Source organism: Sorex fumeus, unplaced genomic scaffold (assembly GCF_029834395.1).
Source record: "Sorex fumeus unplaced genomic scaffold, SorFum_2.1 ptg000014l, whole genome shotgun sequence".
NCBI classification, from domain to species: Eukaryota; Metazoa; Chordata; class Mammalia; order Eulipotyphla; family Soricidae; genus Sorex; species Sorex fumeus.
The window spans coordinates 26355611-26374209 of NW_026606071.1; the positions used below are offsets into that span (position 1 = coordinate 26355611).

Consider the following 18599-nt stretch of genomic DNA (forward strand, 5'->3'; position numbering starts at 1 on the left):
CTGTGGTCCACCAAGTAATGCCAGGAGTGATTCCTGAGTGCAGAATCAGAGCCAGAAGTAAGCCCTGAGCATCACTGGGTGTGACCAAACAAAGAAATAATCAAACTTTCTATTAAGTTCTTCTGCTTATCAGTCAAAATGAGTCTACTTATTTATCAATGATTTGAACTTCTGTAATATTTAATATTAGATATTACTTAGTATCCATTTATACTCGCTGAAGTCACTTTATAAAATAATGTCTTGTAAAAGTATTTAGGCAGAACTCACGACACCAAGGTTTAGTTTCAGATCACTGCAATAGTACATATTGCAATAGTGCATGCCACACTTCTTTTTTGATTTCCTCGGAGACATTAAAAGTTAAATTTGTTAAACTGTAGTCTCTTATGTGGGCAGCAGCTTGATGCCTGAATAAGTAGTTATGCTGTTCTTTAGTTAAGCAGGACTGTATTACTAGAACGTACTAACCATCATTTGAGTCTACAGCCAGTTAGGCTCCTTTCTTACGCAGTCATTACCAATGTCATCAAAGGGTTTCACATGTTGTCAGAATTATTACATTGGTACAGAGACTTAAATGCTTGTGGAGGAATGGCACCAGTAGACTTGCTAATCACAGGGTTGCTACAAATATTCTGTTTGTTAAAAACAGTCTATGCGAGGTGCAGTGGAGCTGACATGAGTCAAACATAGTGTGACTATCAGCACACCCAAGACCCCCTTCTTCTTGATACTGGGTTTATCTAAAGCAGGGTTTCTGGGGTGCTTGTATAGCACTTGGGTATTTGGGGGCCAATATGCTCAAAATATTATTTTCCTCAAATTGAATGCCTTTAAGTAGTAAAGCACTTTTTAAGTTCCTTTCTTCTCCATGATGCTAAACCCTGGAGTTTCCTATCTTAAATGACCTCTCCAACTCCTGAAGGCGTTTTATCTAAGGGTTGGCATGGTGATGCTCACAGTCACCATTTCAGATCTTGATTCTAGTTGACCTGTCAGATTCTCTTCTGTGCTGTTTTCCGTGAACACCATGATCTTCCTGAAGAACGTAGCTACTTCTCCACGATAACTTTTAAGTTAACACCAATGTATTTGTTGAATTATGGACACTTACAATGATTGTATTTCTAGGATGCAAAACTTACTCTGAAGCCTATGATTTTAAAAAGAAGAGCTTAATGTTTAACATTTTCCAAACTATTTCTACCCTAAGTTGTAAAGAATACCGAAATGCCTTAGAGGAGTTGTCCAAAGCGACCGTGCGGAACAGTTCCGAAGAAGGGCTTCCGGCAAATAGGTGATCCGAGTAGCATCTGTTTTCATTCAGCTCTCATCATTCTCTCTCCTCATTTATTCTGTACTTGGTTTTCATTATAGAATAGTATCAGCATAAAGGTTTCATGGATATAGAGAGTGGGCCTCTCTTTTACCCAAGACGGTAGAAGAGAATCCAAGTGTAGCACTAGGGCTTACACAGTCTTCCAGGCAACAATTTTCAGATAAGTGCCCAAGAGTTCACGTACATTGTAGGTTTAAGCCCCTTTATTCTTTAGATTTTTAAAACAGTAACTTGGAAAGTCAGTAAACTTCTGGATTGACTTTGTGATTTCAGATGTTTGTGAATTTTCCATAAAGAGCCTAATAGTTAGAAAAGAAATTCTCCCAAACCATTTTTTTTAATATTCAGTATCTTAAGCATTTAGATGGAAATTGTTGTGGACTCATTATCATGATTCTTACTGAAATAGGTTTTCCACCTTTACTAACACTTTGAAACTTGATCTGTAACTATGTTATGGTGGGTAGCTAGCATGAGAAAGGTGAACTTGTTTTTTCACTCTGATTGTCTTATAAGCAGCAGTATTACCCTAATGGACCTAGGGGGGAAAAATAGTAGAAAAACCTATGCTTTCATGTATTTTCCATATGTTTTTATAATTTTGTGTTTTTTTCTTTTAATTTCCCAAAGTGTTTTTCTTAATTCCAAAGACTTTTTCTTTTATGTTTTAATTTGTATTTATATAAGTGACGAATCTGATTTTTTTAAATATTGTGGGGAAGGTTAGGTGAAGGTAGATGAATGTAGAAGTTGGGGAATTTCCTATTTGACTGTCTCTGACCTGCGTTTCCTTGTTTTTCGCTCCAGTGCTTTCGATAGACCCAAGAGCAGCAGCCCTGTGCGGTTGCCTGAGGTCGGCGGAGGACAGACGAACCGCACAGCAGAAGCGGATCCACAGCCGCAGCCAAGTAAGATCACAAATGGAGAAGTTGTTACTGTGATTTTTGTTCCACATTGTGATTTGGAAACGAAAAGACATCCAGGATTTGTTGCCTTTGGTATTTGAGGCATAAAGTAAAGAAAAAAAAAAGTGTACCTCTTTGGTACATCACCATTAGCCTCCTAAGAGGGTTACTGCTCACAGGATTCAGTTGAAAAATTTGAATTTTTTTTTTTAACCTGCAGTGACCTGTACTTCATATTAATATGTTACCTCTTATTTTTAGCCAAAAAGGCTTCTGGAATGTTGTCCTTCTTCCGAGGGACAGCAGGGAAAAGCCCTGATCTCTCTTCCCAGAAGAGAGAGACCTTACGTGGAGCAGATAGTGCTTACTACCAGGTTGGGCAGACGGGCAAGGAGGGGACGGAGAATCAAGGCGTTGAGCCTCAAGGTGTGTTCAAAGTAGACGAATGTGCTGATTCCAGGCTTGATTGATTTTGTGTCAGTTGCTTCTGTTCTCTGTAGCCTTAACTATGATTTTTTTCCTTTATTTCCTGCTGAAATCAGGAAAAAAAAATCTTTTTTTCCTTCTCTCTCTTCTCATACCTTAGTGTGGTAAAAAGGGAAAAGCAGGTCACTTGACGAGTTTACCGGTGGCATGTGTTGTTGCTATCCCTGACTGCATAGCAGGACCCTAAGTCCTCAGTCCCCACAGCTGTCCACTGGCAAAAGTCACATCCCTTTGCCAGGTTGACTAAGTGAGATGATTACACACGCAGTATTGTTGCACTGTGTAGCTTCTGGTATTGTTCAAAGGTGTTTATTTCACTGTCCCTTGAAATACTTCCTTTCTGGTCCAGTGTTTGTAGGGTTGAAGTTCATCATTTCAATTGTAGGTGAGGTGGTCACCGATATGCACTTTTATTTATTTTTTTTATATTAAACAAATACATGTGTGCACTCATTTATCTACTGTTTGGATGTTATGGTAGCAAGTTAAATCATTGTTGACTGAGTTAAATACTTATCATTTGATGTTTTGCTGAAGTAATGGGTTTAGATCATACAATTTATTTATTTTTGTATTTTTGGTTTTTGGGCTACACCCAGTGATGTTCGGGGTTTATTCCTTTGTGCTCAGGTATTACTCCTGACAGGACCGTGTGGGGTTCTTGGGATCAAACCTTGGTTGGCCATGTGGAAGGCACACACCCTACCACTGTAGTATAGCTCTGACCCCTAGATCTTACATTTTTGTGTGTTTGGTTGTTTTTTCGGTCGCACCTGCCAGTGCTCAGGGCTTAGTCCTAGCTCTGCACTCAGGAATCACTCCTGGCAGGACTTGGGGGACCATTTGTGGTGCTGGAGGTTAAAGCCAGGTTGACCCCATTCAAGGCAAGCATCCTCCCTACTGTGCAAACACTCCGGCCCCAAGATTGTGAAGTATGTGTGTGTGTGTGTGTTTGTGTGTGTGTGTATGTGAAGCAACTGCAGAATATTTTCATGTTAATAATTAAGATATGCTTAATTTATTTTTTAATAAATAAAGTGCAGTAGTTTATTTGCTGTTATATATGATCCTTAGAAAGCATTGATAATTTGAAAAAATAATTTGAAATGTAAACTCAGAATAATTTATTCTTTAATACATTAAAATGTATTCTATAGTCATGATAATTGAACAGGGTTGATCTGCTAGTAAATTTTCCAGACATACCTTCAAATAAAATTAATAACTCCAAAATAGACAACTATATTTTTGTACATTGTATCTTATTATATCTATATCTTGGTATCTGAGTTAGAACAACATCTCAAACTACTGGGTAAGCATTATTATAAGAAGAAAGCCTTTACAAGTCTTATTTTGAAGCCATGAAAGCTAGATTTTTTGTTTCGTTTTGGGACCACACTTAGCTGTGCTCAGGGCTTACTTTTGGCTCTGCTCAGGGATCACTGCTGGCAGTTCTTGGGAACCATATGGGATGCTGGGGATTGGACCCTGGTTGGCTGTTTGCAAGTTAAACGCCTTATCTGTATAGTACTCTCCTGCTGGAAACTAGATTTTTGTTGGTGATCCTTGTGTATGCAGGTACCAGATCGTTATGCTGTATACCTAAAAGTGATATTATAAACTAGTGGCATCTCAATTTACAAGTTTATTTAAAAACCATCAAAATGAATGTGAACACTTGATGCAACAACTGAGTCAGAATATTGCTATCCTAGGAATTAATTATAAGAAAAACTACTCAGGCTGGAAAGAGTACTGCAGGTAGGGTGTTTTCCTTGTGAACATATATAATTCTTCTATCTGTGATGAATTATGTGGACACAGTTGGCATTGCATGATAAGACTTACTTCATCAGGGCTGAAGAGATAGTATAGGAGTTATGGCTCTTGTCTTGTACATGGCCAGTCCCGGTTGATTCCCAGGCATTCAATTCCTCAGTTCCACCAGGAGTGATTTCTAGGCACAGAGCCAAGAGTAAGCCCTAAGCACCACCTGTCATGGCCCTCAAACAAAACAAAAACAATAAAAAAGGGAAAACTACTCTCCAATTTGAATGGTTTTTAAATGTTAAGAGTTGATCTTCCAAAAGGCACATACATTTTTTATTGTAATAATTTGTGTATTTGAATTGTATATCTAATGCTTGTGAATGACTTGACTAGGATAAGAGTTGACTTGCTAGTTTTTATTGTTTGAACAAAGGGGGGAAAGAGATGAGACAAAAATGAACTATCTAAGACGAATTTTACTAATGATGCTAAACTTTGTAGATGAAATTGATGGAGGAGATTCACAAAAGAAACAACTCACAAATCCTCATGTGGAGCTTCGTAAGTATGAAATAACATTGTTTTCAGGACAAGGGGCTAGAATTGAGCAAACTTAGTCTGCGAGACTCACATCTTTTCCATATGTATCTTGTTTCTTGAACTGAATGTTAAGTACTGACACTAAGTTTATTTAGTAAGAGATTTAGTTTACGAAAACTATTTAATCTTAAATATAATTGGAATTGCAACTTAATTTATAACTTGAGATATTTTTTATTTCATTTCATTTCTAATGTTTAAAAAATGACATTAGTAAGCCAAAACCATTAAACTTATGCTTATAGGCATGGGGTGCCAAACATTACTTTCATCTGCATAATATGGACAGTTAAATTTTAAACCAAGTAACCAGTGTAAAATTAGAAATGGGTCTTGTTTCATATGTAATTTTTTTGTACGGGCATGTAGACTTAAAATTGCTGTTACAGAGGAAATTAAGTGGTTGGAATTGGCAGGGGCAAGAAAGAGAAGATACTTGTGATCCTTTCAAGTTGTGTGTTTCTCTAAACTCCACTGTCTCTAGAATTTTCTGACGCTAATGCCAAGTTTTACTGTCGGCTTTACTACGCGGGAGAGTTTCATAAGATGCGTGAGGTGATTCTGGGCAGCAGCGAGGAAGATTTCATTCGTTCCCTCTCTCACTCATCGCCCTGGCAGGCCCGAGGAGGCAAATCGGGAGCAGCCTTTTATGCCACTGAAGGTGGGTCTGTAATCATTTACTTTACATTTACTTAATAATTTATAAAAGTAGATGGCCTCGCTATGAAATTAGGTCTGGTTCTTCCAGAGTTTTCTTGACTGTATAAATCCTCAGAAGCCCTTCATTTATTTGAGAACCATGTTTTAAATCATTTTATTGCTCTGTGACTGAAAAAAAAGAAAAAGTGAACAAATCACTTTGGATGTGTGGAGTGACTTCTAGGTTACTTTTGTGCATAATAACCTTGACTGTTCCCTTGATGTTTCTGCCCTGTAGACGATCGATTCATTTTGAAGCAAATGCCCCGTCTGGAAGTCCAGTCATTCCTTGACTTCGCACCACATTACTTCAACTATATCACAAATGCTGTTCAACAAAAGGTAGAAATCCCAAACCTGGGCTGATGATTAGCATTCATTGGGTTTTTTTTTTTAGATCCTGAAAATTAGTGCTTATTTTTTCTCTGTGCTAAGGTGTGACCCAGGCAAGGTTAGATCTCTGAGCTCTGTTAGGATACGATAGAGTTAAGAACTGAGAAATAATGATCAAGTTACATATAATTAGAATCTCTGTTAAAAAGCAAGGACAGCCAGCTACAGTAAAAAGCAAGAAGGGCGGGAGGAGGGGAGCAGGGCATCAAAAGCCTTAAAAGGGGGAGGAAACTATTTGCACCTTTATTAATGTATAATTTTGCGATGTGTATTGAGAAAGGAGGGCCTGAGGGCCGTGAAGGAGCCAGAGGAGTTGGTGACTCCCAGTAGGAGTATGTTAGAGTCCCACCGATAATTTCCATTCATCGTCTAGAGCCCGCCATTGGGGAAATTCTAGGTCATGGAGGGGAAAAAGTGAAAAGTTGAGCAGCTGTGGAAGATTGTTACTTCAAAGTGTGTTAAGGATTTAGTATTTTTATTAGTGTTGCTGCAGTGCTTGCTCTGAAGATGGAAATCATGTGTGGGTATTAAGTTGATAATCCAGATGTCAGTGAGAAGTTTCAGATCATCTTTCTGACGAGTGCATTTTTGCCTTTCCTTGATTAGAGGCCCACTGCATTGGCCAAAATTCTTGGCGTGTACAGAATTGGTTATAAGAATTCTCAGAACAATACCGAGAAGAAATTAGATCTGCTTGTCATGGAAAATCTTTTCTATGGGAGAAAGATGGCACAGGTAAGACTATTGGAATGTGCAAAGCGTTGCTACTGGAACCCTTTGTATGCTTCTGGCTCTTGAATGTAATGGTCCAAGGACTAGTATCTTTTTACTAATAAATAAATATTCACGATCACGATCACGATCATTCTGTTGTTTTTTGATTGCCTCGAGCAGGCACCAGTAACATCTCCTTCTTCCTAGACCCCGAGATTTTAAAAGAGCCATTTCAATGCTCTTTCAGGGTTAGGAGAATGAGACCCATGATTGTCACTGGTATTTGGCATATTGTGTATGACATGGGAAGTTTGCCAGACTCTGCCGTGTGGGCAGGATACTTTTGATAATAAATAATTTATTTAATAAATATTAATAAATATTAAACTTTGCTAATAAATATTAAATTGGCTACATGCTCAAATTTAACTTCCTTTTAGGAAGGCCTTACCCAATGATGCTCAGGAGCTAATACTGGCTCTGTGCTAAGGAGTGTCCTTTGGTAGAGCTCTGGGGACCATATGTGGGCAGGGATTTGAGCTGGGTTTGTCGTAGATTCAAGGCTAACCCTTTCATCCCTATACAGTCTCTATGGCTTCAAATTAAAATTTTTTTTTATTAATTTTTTTATATATTGAATTCTGTTTTGTTATGTTTTAAAAATCATAGTAATAAATTTAAAAAACAATAGCACTGTAGCACTGTCCTCCTGTTATTCATTGATTTGCTCGAGTGGGCACCAGTAACATCTCACAACAAATTGTGAGACTTGTTGCTGTTTTTGGCGTATCGAATACGTCACAGTTAGCTTGCCAGGGTGCGGGCGAGATACTCTCGGTAGCTTGCTGGGCTCTCCAAGAGAGACGGAGGAATTGAACCCGGGTTGGCCATGTGCAAGGCAAATGCCCTACCTGCTATGTTATTGCTCCAGCCCCTTAAAAAAAAACAATACAGCAAGCAATACAAAATTAGTACCCCCAAGTACAACACAAAGACAATATGAAGAAAGGAAATGAAATCGTGTTGCTTTTATTTATTTATTTTTCTTTTTTTGGTTGGGGAAAGGGCTTGGGCCACACCAGTGATGCTCAGGGGTTACTCCTGGCAGTACTTGGGGAACCAGATGTCCTGTAGGTGACCAAACCAGTGCTGGTACGGGTAGGCAGGTATCCTTCCCGCTGTACTATCTCTGGTCCCCTAAATCGTGCTGCACAATTTAAACTTACATGTCAAATTCTTCTCTATTAAATCAAGACAAAGTGAGTCTTTTTTGTTGTTGTTTATATTTGATTTGAGGTCATAACCTGTAGTACTAAAGGCTTCCTCCTGGCTCTCTGCTTGGGGATCACTCCTTGTATTGCTCCGGGGACCACATGTGGTACCAGGGATCAAACCATTGTGCAAGCCCCTTAACCCCTGAGCTGTCTCTTCAGCCTTGATGAAGTAAGTTTTATCATAGCAATGCCAAGTATCTATCCATAGAACTCGTCACTGATAGAAGAATTATATGTTCACATGATTATATACAAAAAGAGCCTTTAACAAAAACAGTCCACTTGAGATACACTCTTAGCTATTGAGGAAGAATTAATCATCTTCAGTGTGACATAAAACAACCATGAGAAGGATCAGCTAGAGCATCATAAAAATAATCTTCAATGCAGTAATTTAAGAAATCAAAGAGCATTAAGGCAGACTTGAAAATCATCACCACTCATAAATAATTCTTTACTCCAAGGCTAATTATTGTACAAGCTAATCTAATATACTTCAGCAATTCATCAAAGTATGGAACCCAAAGATGAATTCCTTTTTTCAAACTACTCTAATGGGGTTAGTAAAGTTTTATGTGTACTCTTTACATATTTTCTAGCATGTTATCATATTTAACAGCATGTTTATCTGCATGTGTATGCCTATCACACTTACGTGTATTTCTGTAAAGTTTAACTTTTGATTCTTAGGGCCCTATGGGAAGGAATAAAGATGAACGTTGTGAACTGACCCCAAAATTTAGCATATCCATATTCTAAAACCATAGGATTACAGGATAATTGGGAAGATATTTCTGTCACCTCACTTTTAATGATGGAAAACATGGGGGCTGAGGAGATTAGGTGAGGCATATTCCTGATCTCTGGCAGTGCATGGCCTCCCAAGCACTGCTGGGTGTGGCCCTGGCGGCCTTGAGCACTGTGTGGTGACTGTGATGGCCATTGGAGCCGTAGGGCCCCAGAAGCACCACATCCTTGGGCCCTTGCATTGAATCACAGTTCAGTTAGCTGAGACTCTGGAAGCAGACTCCACGCACCCCCCCACCCCTAAACACACACACACACACACACACACACACACACACACACACACACTTCCTCCCCAAATTAGTTGGGACGTTTGCAAAAGAAAAATGAATAGGAGAGGCTGGGAGACATTAAATAATCTATCAGAGTCACATAGTTCTTTGTAGAGCTTAGGTTTGTCTAGATTCTAGAGTATTCTAATGCTAAAAGAGTTGTGCACTTGCTCTTCAAAATACTGGTCCTTGACCTTACAGATATTATTGTTTCTATCTTGTCGCAAGTAATTGCATAGATTAGAATAGAAACTTTCCGGTTTCTTAAGGCTGTGTTTGTTTTATAAATGTTTTATGATATAGCTAATGTTTTTCTTAAAGTTGATGAAATGGGTCAGTATATTTCTGAAGGGCTTCCGTAATTGAGTACCAAGGAATTAGTCATGTGCTGTTCTGTCATGTTTTGTATATTACTCAGTTGTAATACATGTTTTTAATGACTTCTATTGTGTAAATTAGCCTGACATTTTAAAATTTAAAATACATGGAATGATGGGCTGGAGCAATAGCACAGCAGGTAGGGCGTTTGCCTTGCACGCGGCAGGTCATCCAGCCCGGGTTTAATTCTTCCGTACCTCTCAGAGAGCCTGGCAAGATACTGAGAGTATCTCCCCTGCATGGTAAAGCCTGGCAAGCTACCCATGACATATTTGACATGCCAAACATAGTAACAACAAGTCTCACAATGGAGACGTTTCTGGGCCCGCTCAAGCAAATCAGTGAACAACAGGAGGACAGTGACAGTGACAGTCCAGCAGCTTGAGTGCACAGAATGACCAAGAATTTTCTTTCTTGCTGCTAGGTTTTTGATTTGAAGGGTTCACTTCGGAATCGAAATGTGAAAACTGACACTGGGAAAGAGAGTTGTGATGTAGTCCTGCTGGATGAAAACCTCTTAAAGATGGTTCGAGACAACCCTCTGTATATCCGTTCTCATTCCAAGGCTGTGCTGCGCGCCTCCATCCGCAGCGACTCCCACTTCCTCTCTAGCCACCTCATTATAGATTATTCTCTGCTGGTTGGGCGCGATGATACCAGCAATGAGCTGGTAGTTGGGATTATAGGTAAGTCAGTAAGTATCCAGAGTACAGTGTAAAGGGTGTGATGCACTGGCCTAGTGTCTCATAAACTGCATTTGGGATTTTTAAAATAGTCATTTTAAAATTTTACGATCATCTTTTCAGTTTCCCTGTTTGCCTTTAATTATTTTTTTTTTAAAAAAATTTATTGAATCACCGTGAGATAGTTACAAGCTTTCATGTTTGGGTTACAATCACACAATGATCAAACACCCATCCCTTCACCAGTGCACATTCTCTACCACCAATCTCCCCGGTATACCCCCCCTTCTCCACCCTCCCCCTGCCTCCATGGCAGACCATATTCCCCATACTCTCTCTTTACTTTTGGGCATTATGGTTTGCAATACAGACACTGACAGGTTATCATGTTTGGTCCTTTATTTACTTTCTGCACATATCTCCCATCCCAACCAGTTCCTCAAGCCATCATTTTCTTAGTGATCCCTTCTCGATTCCAGCTGCCTTCTCCCCTTTGCTCATGAGGCAGGCTTCCAGCTATGGAGCAGTCTACCCATGTATTTGCTATCCTTAGGTGTCAGCCTCATGTTATGTTGTTTTATACTCCACAGCATTTTAATTATCTTTACCAAAAAATGTCTGTATTCAAAAAGTAATTTATAAGTGAAGCTCTGTGAGCTGTTGTGAACATTTAAAGACTTTTAATATGGAATTAAAAAAAAAAAGCCTTAGGACAGCACCTGGCATACTTATCACTTAATTAGAGGTAACTATTGTAGAAGTGTTCTGTTAAATTCTATTATCATTCATTTATATTTATTAACTGTTATTTTTGCCTCCTGTAACAAATAGATTATATTAGAACATTTACCTGGGATAAAAAGCTTGAAATGGTTGTGAAATCTACAGGAATTTTAGGAGGACAAGGTGAGCAGATTATTCCTTTTGTTATTAGTTAACCTTAAAAAAAATGCTTATGTTTTGGGTCAGAGTATAGCAATAAGGCACTTGCCTTGCAGGTAGCCATGCTGGGTTTGATGACTGGCATTTCAGGTGGTCCCTTAGCACTGCCAATGGTGATCCCTGAGCTCTGAGCCAGGAGTCAGCTCTGAGCACCCTGGTGTGGCACCAAAACAAACAAGAAAAAAAATGAAAGCTAAATGTCTGCTTTCAACACATTTTAAAAAGTGGTTATATCTGTGTTTATCATTTTGAGAATGAACAAGTCAATAACATCAGGGGCTTATGCTTGTGTTTCAATGCCTAAGGTTCTCAAAATTAAAAAAAAAACAAAACAAAACAGAAGGACAAAAGAAGGGCTAGAGGTTCTGATTACAAGATTGTCTTTCTGGAAACCGATCAGGTTCCCTGGTAGCCCCATTGGTGCTTTTAGACATCTCTCCTTTCTACACAAGGGCTATTTTTAAAAAATAAAGTCCTGTCAGAAAGGACCCTTCCCATCATCATGTGATATAGTGACTCATCCTCCCTCTCTTCCTCCCTTCTTCCTTCCTTGTGAAGCAAGGTATTTCTTTTTTTTTATTTTTTATTTTTATTGGCTTTTTGGGTCACACCCAGCGATGCTCAGGGGTTACTCCTGGCTCATGCACTCAGGAATTGCTCCTGGCGGTGCTCAGGGGACCATATGGGGTGCTGGGAATCGAACCTGTGTCGGTCATGTTGGCTGCGTGCAAGGCAAACGCCCTACCCGCTGTGCTATCGCTCCAGCCCCAAGGTATTTCTTTATTGAATGAAATTTACTTAGAAAGATGGGGCCCAAGGAGATGGTACAGTAGGTAGGGCATTTATCTTGCATGTGGCAGACCTGGGTTCCATCACCAGCATCCCATATTGTCCCCTGAGCCCCATCAGGAATAGTAGAGTCAGGAGTAACCCCTGAGCACTGCTGGGCATGCCCCATCCCCTCCAAATTTTTTTTTTTAAAAAAAGGAAGGGAGGGAAGAAGGAGGAAGGGAGAGAGGGGGGAAGAAGGAGGAAGGGAAGGAGGAGGGAAGAAGAAGGGAGGGAGGGAGGGAGGGAGGGAAGTGGGAGCAGACTGAGGAATACTGTGTTCAAGAGAAAACAGGACATCTCCAGAGTGAGAAAAGGAGGATGCACATGTTTAAAGGAGAACATGGATTGCTAGAACCCCTTCTTCCTTTCTCGATCTTTTTGGCAGTTCCTCAAGAACATACTGTAAGGCATTTGACCAGTGATGTAACTGCTTTCTTTTCCCTCTTCTCTTTTGTAATCTCAGGTAAAATGCCAACTGTGGTCTCTCCAGAATTGTACAGGACTAGATTTTGTGAAGCCATGGACAAGTACTTCCTGATGGTCCCAGACCACTGGACAGGCTTGGGTCTGAATTGCTGAGATGAAGCACATGTCCTAAAGTGGACCGTGAAAGAAAGGGCACTGGAACAAAGGACCAAAAATAAGCTACTTCATTGATTTATCATATTCACCACTTTCTGCAAAGGCCTTGAAGTGTTGAATCTCCATAGGCCATCATCAATGATGGGTTCAGACTCCATGGATTTGGTTTTTTGATATCATAAATTAGCCACCTGTAGGATTGACAAGTTGTGTGAACATTTCCCCCCCCACCCATTGAAGCTGAATGTAGACACATTTTAAAGGTTTAAGGACAAATGTGGGGGTGGAGGCAAGAAGATAAAATGAAAACTAGCTTGTCATATTTGCTAAGAGTTCAGCTCAGAAATCAATGTTTCATAGACTGATTTTCCTGTCATCACATTTGAGTCTTTCTTTACTTAGAAAGATTTCATAGATCTGGTGACCTTGTGTGTCTTATGGAACAATTTAATGTGGCCTAGTGACAGAATTTCTGAAGCCGTTGAAAAATTCTGAATTATTTTTATGAAAGCTTTCAGTGAAACATGTTGATCATATTTTATGTGTTGTATTTCCAGGAGATATCTGGCATAAAATTTAGACTCCTGTCAGGTTTTTGTATCTTGCCCTGTTTTGAAGTATGTTTGTTGTTTTAAAAATTCTGTTATCTCTGGGTGACAGGAGGCAGCAGCCAGTAGTTGTAAGTTTTTGAGGTGGCTTTTTTTTTTTTAAGTTTGTTTACAGCTTTTGTAAAATTGTTATGTGAAACTGCACTTTTCTGCACATGCTTTTATTCTAGGCTTCTCTCCCACTTCCAAGGAAACATTAGTAAATGAATCTGAATGAGTGAATCCCTAAAGGGAGGGAATCCCTTCATTATTTAATGAAGGATTTTTTTTTATATAAAAGATCAGTGAAAATTAGGTGAGAAGGAGATGGCTAAGTGTTTTGTGTATCTGTAAAGTTTTATTTTCAATCTATCCAGTAATTTAAGTGGGATCTCTAAGATTCAAAATATTCAATGTGAACATCCTTATTTTCTAACTTTATCAGGTCTTTTGCCCACTGATTACTGGGAAATGTTAAGTGATAACTATGGGAGCTTCTTATTTGATAGAGATCATTGTTCCTTTAAAACGATCAAACATGCTAAGCTGCTTTTGAGAAAAAGGCTTAATCCCAGATGTTTCTGCATGGCTTCTGTCTATATAACAAGAATAATTTTGAGAATTTACATAATTCCAAATGTTCTACTCTTTGCAGCCTTATACTAGCATATTTCTGTCATAATTTTTACATAGTGAGTGAAAGAAATCAGATACATTCCAGTTACAGAGATTATGTAGTATGAAACACATAGAAATGTGAACATTTTGGAATATATGTTTTAGAGAATGAAAACATTATTTTGGCATTTGGTGCTTATTAAAATCTGGCTTATGTAGTTAGCAGCAAGTTGTCCAAGGGTCTATGACTACTTGGATGATAAGCACTTTTTTTTTTTAAGGAAAACATGTTGCGTGCCTTTAAAAACATAAAAAAACACCTGTGACTTTAGTTTTGATATCAGCTATTAAGGAGTTGGACAGGAATGAAAGAGAGTGCAACATTACTAGCTTGTTATGTGTTTACAAACAGTTGATTTCACCTCTCTTTTTAATTGCAAACACTGTATGTTCTACTTTATGTTTCACTCAGCACAGGGTTAGGGTTATTCGTCCAGTTTCTTGTTTCTCTCTCCAGTCCACTTCCAGTTGAAGACATCTGGCTGTCACTCGGAGAGTCAGGGGTTCCTTGCGGGCCTAGTGCCATGCGTGTAGCTTGAATAGCCCATTGTCAGAGTTCCCAACAGTAATAACATCTTGTGTTGATTGTGTTTTCCTTGCCCATGACTTGAGGAAAGTATTGCTGTCTCTTAGGTAATTTTGTGGCTAAAAATGACTCCAATATCATATAATCTAAAGCAAGAGATGCTGCCTTATATAGGGATAATCAGCCCTTTCAAAACTGTCTTAATGGAGGGGACATGAGAAATTACTTTGTTGTGAGTGGTAGATCTGTATCCTCAGCCCGAGCTGCTCTTATTCAGACCACCACCATAGTTAGAACTTGTTTCGTATATTGTGCTGTTCAGTATTAAGTATTAAATGTTGAATGACAATTCACCTCTCTTCAGTTCCATTTTAAAACCCGGGGAGCATATTAATGGTGAAAAGTTAGGAATGAGGAAGAATCTTTCTTCCTTAGAATAAAACATAATCCTAAGAACAGTTGATAAGTAGCACAACAAAATGATGCGAACATATTACATTGTATAAGAATCTTATTTATAAATGTGAAGCTTTTTAATGCCATAAAAAGTTTATTAATTAATAAAAAGAATTTTTTTTCTTACATAAGCCTAAGAAAAACAAGGGGGAGGGACATGGTAAGTCCTTTTATAGTCTTGAATCTTTTGAATTTATAGATAATCAAACTTTCCTACAAAATGTCTTACTTCAGACTTTTTTCTTGATTCTGCAGTCAGTGGTTTTCTAGCTTTGGCTTTTATTAGATGTTGTAAATAGTAGGGTTGTATTGGCTTTTGTGGCTTCAGCTTCTCTTTGGCATTATTGCCCTGTAACAGTGGACTACAATCAAACTGCCAAGGGTAGCAGTCTGTAGAGTGTTTGCTTAGCTGTCAGGGAAAAAACTACTGTGGATGAGCCTGATGGTGCAGCCGACCAAGCCGTTCATTATTCTTCGAGTGTTAACATACTGACTTAACGCAGTGTTCAAACCATCTCGTGCAATGCCCCTTTTCATTTATTTTTTGTAACATGAGTGCAGTGTATTATAAAAAAACAAAAATGCAATCATGAGCAGTGTCATTAATGCTGCTGTGTTGGTTTTGTAAAAAATGTACATTTTGTCTTTGAGGCAGATTACATTTTAACTAGAGAAGTGACATTGTAAATCAGATTAGCCTCTTTTAATTTAATATGAAAAATTTAACAATACTGAAAATACTTAATGTAATATATTGTATATTTTATCTACTTTGGTTCTAGCTGTTTTATATGATTGACATGTTATTTAAATGATAACTGCCTTGACATTTTGGAGACTTAATACTGTAAAATAAAACTGACTTACAATAAATGGAGAATCTACTTCACCTTGATTTGAATCTGCTTGGGGAAACATGCAAAAATGGAATTTGGGGTAGGAAACCTTGGCTCTGGCTTATTAGGGTCAATTAACAGCCTGTTCATTCTCTTCCCACTGGAGAACTTATCTTGGAAGTAACCCTTGAACCTGTGTTCAAGGCGAAGTCTTGAACCTGTATGATTTTTGTTCAGTTTTGTTAACTCTTTTCTGATGAGACACTTATTTCCAGCCCAGAATGATCAAGTTTGCCTATCACTTTTTTTTTTTTTTGGCTTATTGGGTCAAATCCTGGCGATGCATAGGAGTTATTCCTGACTTTGCACTCAGGAATTGCTCCTGGCGGTGCTCAGGGGACCATGTGGGATTCTGGGGATCAAACCCGGGTCAGCCACGTGCAAGGCAAATGCCCTACCCACTGTGCTATCACTCCAGCCCCTGTCCATCACTGTTATCACTTGCTCCCGTGTTCAGAGTCTTCTTTCTCCTTTGGCATCTGAAAAGGATTTGGCACACCTTGGAGCCATGACCTGGGGGAGAAAGAGCCACAAGGGAAAGGAGCTCTTAACCATATTGCTGTCCATTTTTTCTCTTTAATTCTTCTAAAATTTTTTCCCACTTATTTAGGAGCTCTGAGTTTGGGGCATGAGTATAATGATATCATCTTAGTGAATTGACCCTTTATCATTAGGAGCTGTGCTTAGTTTCATTATTTTCTGTTTATTAGATTTGTTATTTTCTGTTCATTATTTCTTCTTATCTGTTGTCATCTAGCCCTAGATAGTTCTCTAATTTACCATTCTCTGAGCCCAGTCTTTTCTCCACAGTAATCAACGTAGCTTCTTGTCTGTGTAGTCAAGAGTTTGTTGCCATGAGTTTCTTATTGAGAAAGTGAAGGGAACATCCACCATCAGAATGAGTTAAAGATGACTTTAAACTGAAAATACTTAAATTGGCAAGTAACTACAGAAAAAAAGCTGCTGTAAACTTCCCTTATCGGACAACATGCTTCACTGTTTGGAGTCCAGCTATCTTGGAGCTTTCCCAGAGAAGTTCTGAACAGAGGGGCATTAATGGACTTTCAATCCCGCTGCAACATCCCAACAATTTATGCCTATAAACCTCATCTGAACTCCAGTATTCCATCCTTTCACTGCTGTTTTCTTTTTGGGTTCACCACTAATAGAGAAGTGCAGGATAGTTGATATCAACTCAGTGTTGAGATCCAGTATTTGTATGGAATGAGACGGGAAGAGCTTCCCTTCTATTAAGTCATTTAACCAACTTCAAAGATTGTCGCTTAAATTACATTGAAATTCAGTTTGTAGGTTTTCCCAGTCACGACTCCTTTTCACCCATGAAGTTTTAATGACCCAGGTATATAGGTATGTAAATAGGTCCACAGAATAAACATCTACTGATAATACAAAGAAATTGAAAATAAACTTCACTTAATAAAAATAGCACTTAGTTCAGGTTGATATTACTTTTCTAGAAAGCATTTCTGTGTAAACTCCGGGCGGCTAGGGAACACCGCCAGAGTTCCGTGGATTTGAGCCGCTTCCCGATCTTGTCCCCCTCCTCCTCACCCCCCGCCCCGTGGCCCATGCCATGGGCGGACGAGGAGAAAACAAGGCTGCCAGGATGGTTGGTGATCAGTTGCCGTTTATTCCATTCTCCCCACATGCCTGCCCCAGTCTCTCTGAGCACCCCCCCCATTTTAGTCTCACACTGCCCCTCATTCCCATCTCCTCCTGTCTCTCCCACTCATCTCTCCGCGCTCCATCTCACAGCCACGTCTCTCATCTCTCCACGCGCCTGCCCCTGCGTTCTTCCCCTACATTCTTCTCCCTCTGTCCCCCTTGCTAGTCTCTCTGCGCCCTGTCTTGCTGCCCTGGTCTCTCTTGTCTCTCTCCAACTCCCCAGCATTGGGGGTAGACACCACACCCTGTCTGTAGCACAATCAACATATCAAAAGCTCTTCTTGATCACGATCAGGCTCAAGGGTGGATATACCACCTACAGGTGTTTTTCCTCTTCTGAGTCCAATAACTTAATTAACACCTTTATTAACATCTTAATTCTACTTATTCGTATTATTGTGTATGGATATAGTAAGAGATACATTGAGGTTGTAAAGTGGCTCTCCTGCGGACTCTTGCTATAGATCTCAGTGCTCAGGCCAGATTAATCATTCCTAACCCTAGCAGGGTCCTATTCTAGATAGTACTTTTTGGGTCATGACAGAATTTGCCCATGACCATGCTCTTAATTTATAGTATTATGGAGCTTTGCCTGACCCATTTTGATGCCAGGGTAGCTCACTGATTGCTCTGGGTCCATCCAGTTTTATTGGGACCAGTTTGGTCCCTGCTTTTGGGGTGCTAGGATATAAGGGAAACTGAGGCTTAAGTCAAGAGAACAGATGCCCAGAGGTGAATATCATTCAGAGTCAACTCCGAAGTTACAAAAGCATAGCATTAACTGTCTTCCCATATCTATACAAAAAGGATATTGCTCTGAATTAACTACGCAAAGGACTTAAGAAGGGAAAAGCAATATTTACAAGTTAACAACACAATGAAAGAAATTACAAATAAACACAGAGGAATGGGAGCACTGTGATGGAAGTATCCCAGTTAAACCTAAGCTCCCTGTGGCAAGGCAAAAAGTACAAACTAGTGTTATCTTACACATTTCTAGTCTTAAACCCTTGCTTTTGAAATTGGTTTGCAACTCTAGAGTCATGCAACAATGTGGGGATTGCAAAAAGTTTCAAGTGAAATTTATTA

The 18599-nt window shown here is 39.2% G+C and overlaps 1 protein-coding gene across 1 annotated transcript in view; it reads left to right on the forward strand.

The window, feature by feature from the left end:
* The window catches only part of PIKFYVE (phosphoinositide kinase, FYVE-type zinc finger containing), a 102894-nt gene extending 87077 nt beyond the window's left edge, over nt 1–15817 (forward strand). Inside the window, exons 33-42 of the mRNA XM_056111650.1 lie at nt 1217–1300; nt 2150–2250; nt 2509–2673; nt 5008–5067; nt 5591–5767; nt 6044–6147; nt 6805–6933; nt 10068–10329; nt 11158–11232; nt 12563–15817. Of these exons, the coding sequence (XP_055967625.1) occupies nt 1217–1300; nt 2150–2250; nt 2509–2673; nt 5008–5067; nt 5591–5767; nt 6044–6147; nt 6805–6933; nt 10068–10329; nt 11158–11232; nt 12563–12678 (1273 nt within the window). The 3' untranslated portion in view covers nt 12679–15817. The remainder of the gene's footprint in view (nt 1–1216; nt 1301–2149; nt 2251–2508; nt 2674–5007; nt 5068–5590; nt 5768–6043; nt 6148–6804; nt 6934–10067; nt 10330–11157; nt 11233–12562) is intronic.
* Nucleotides 15818–18599: the final 2782 nt, after the last annotated feature.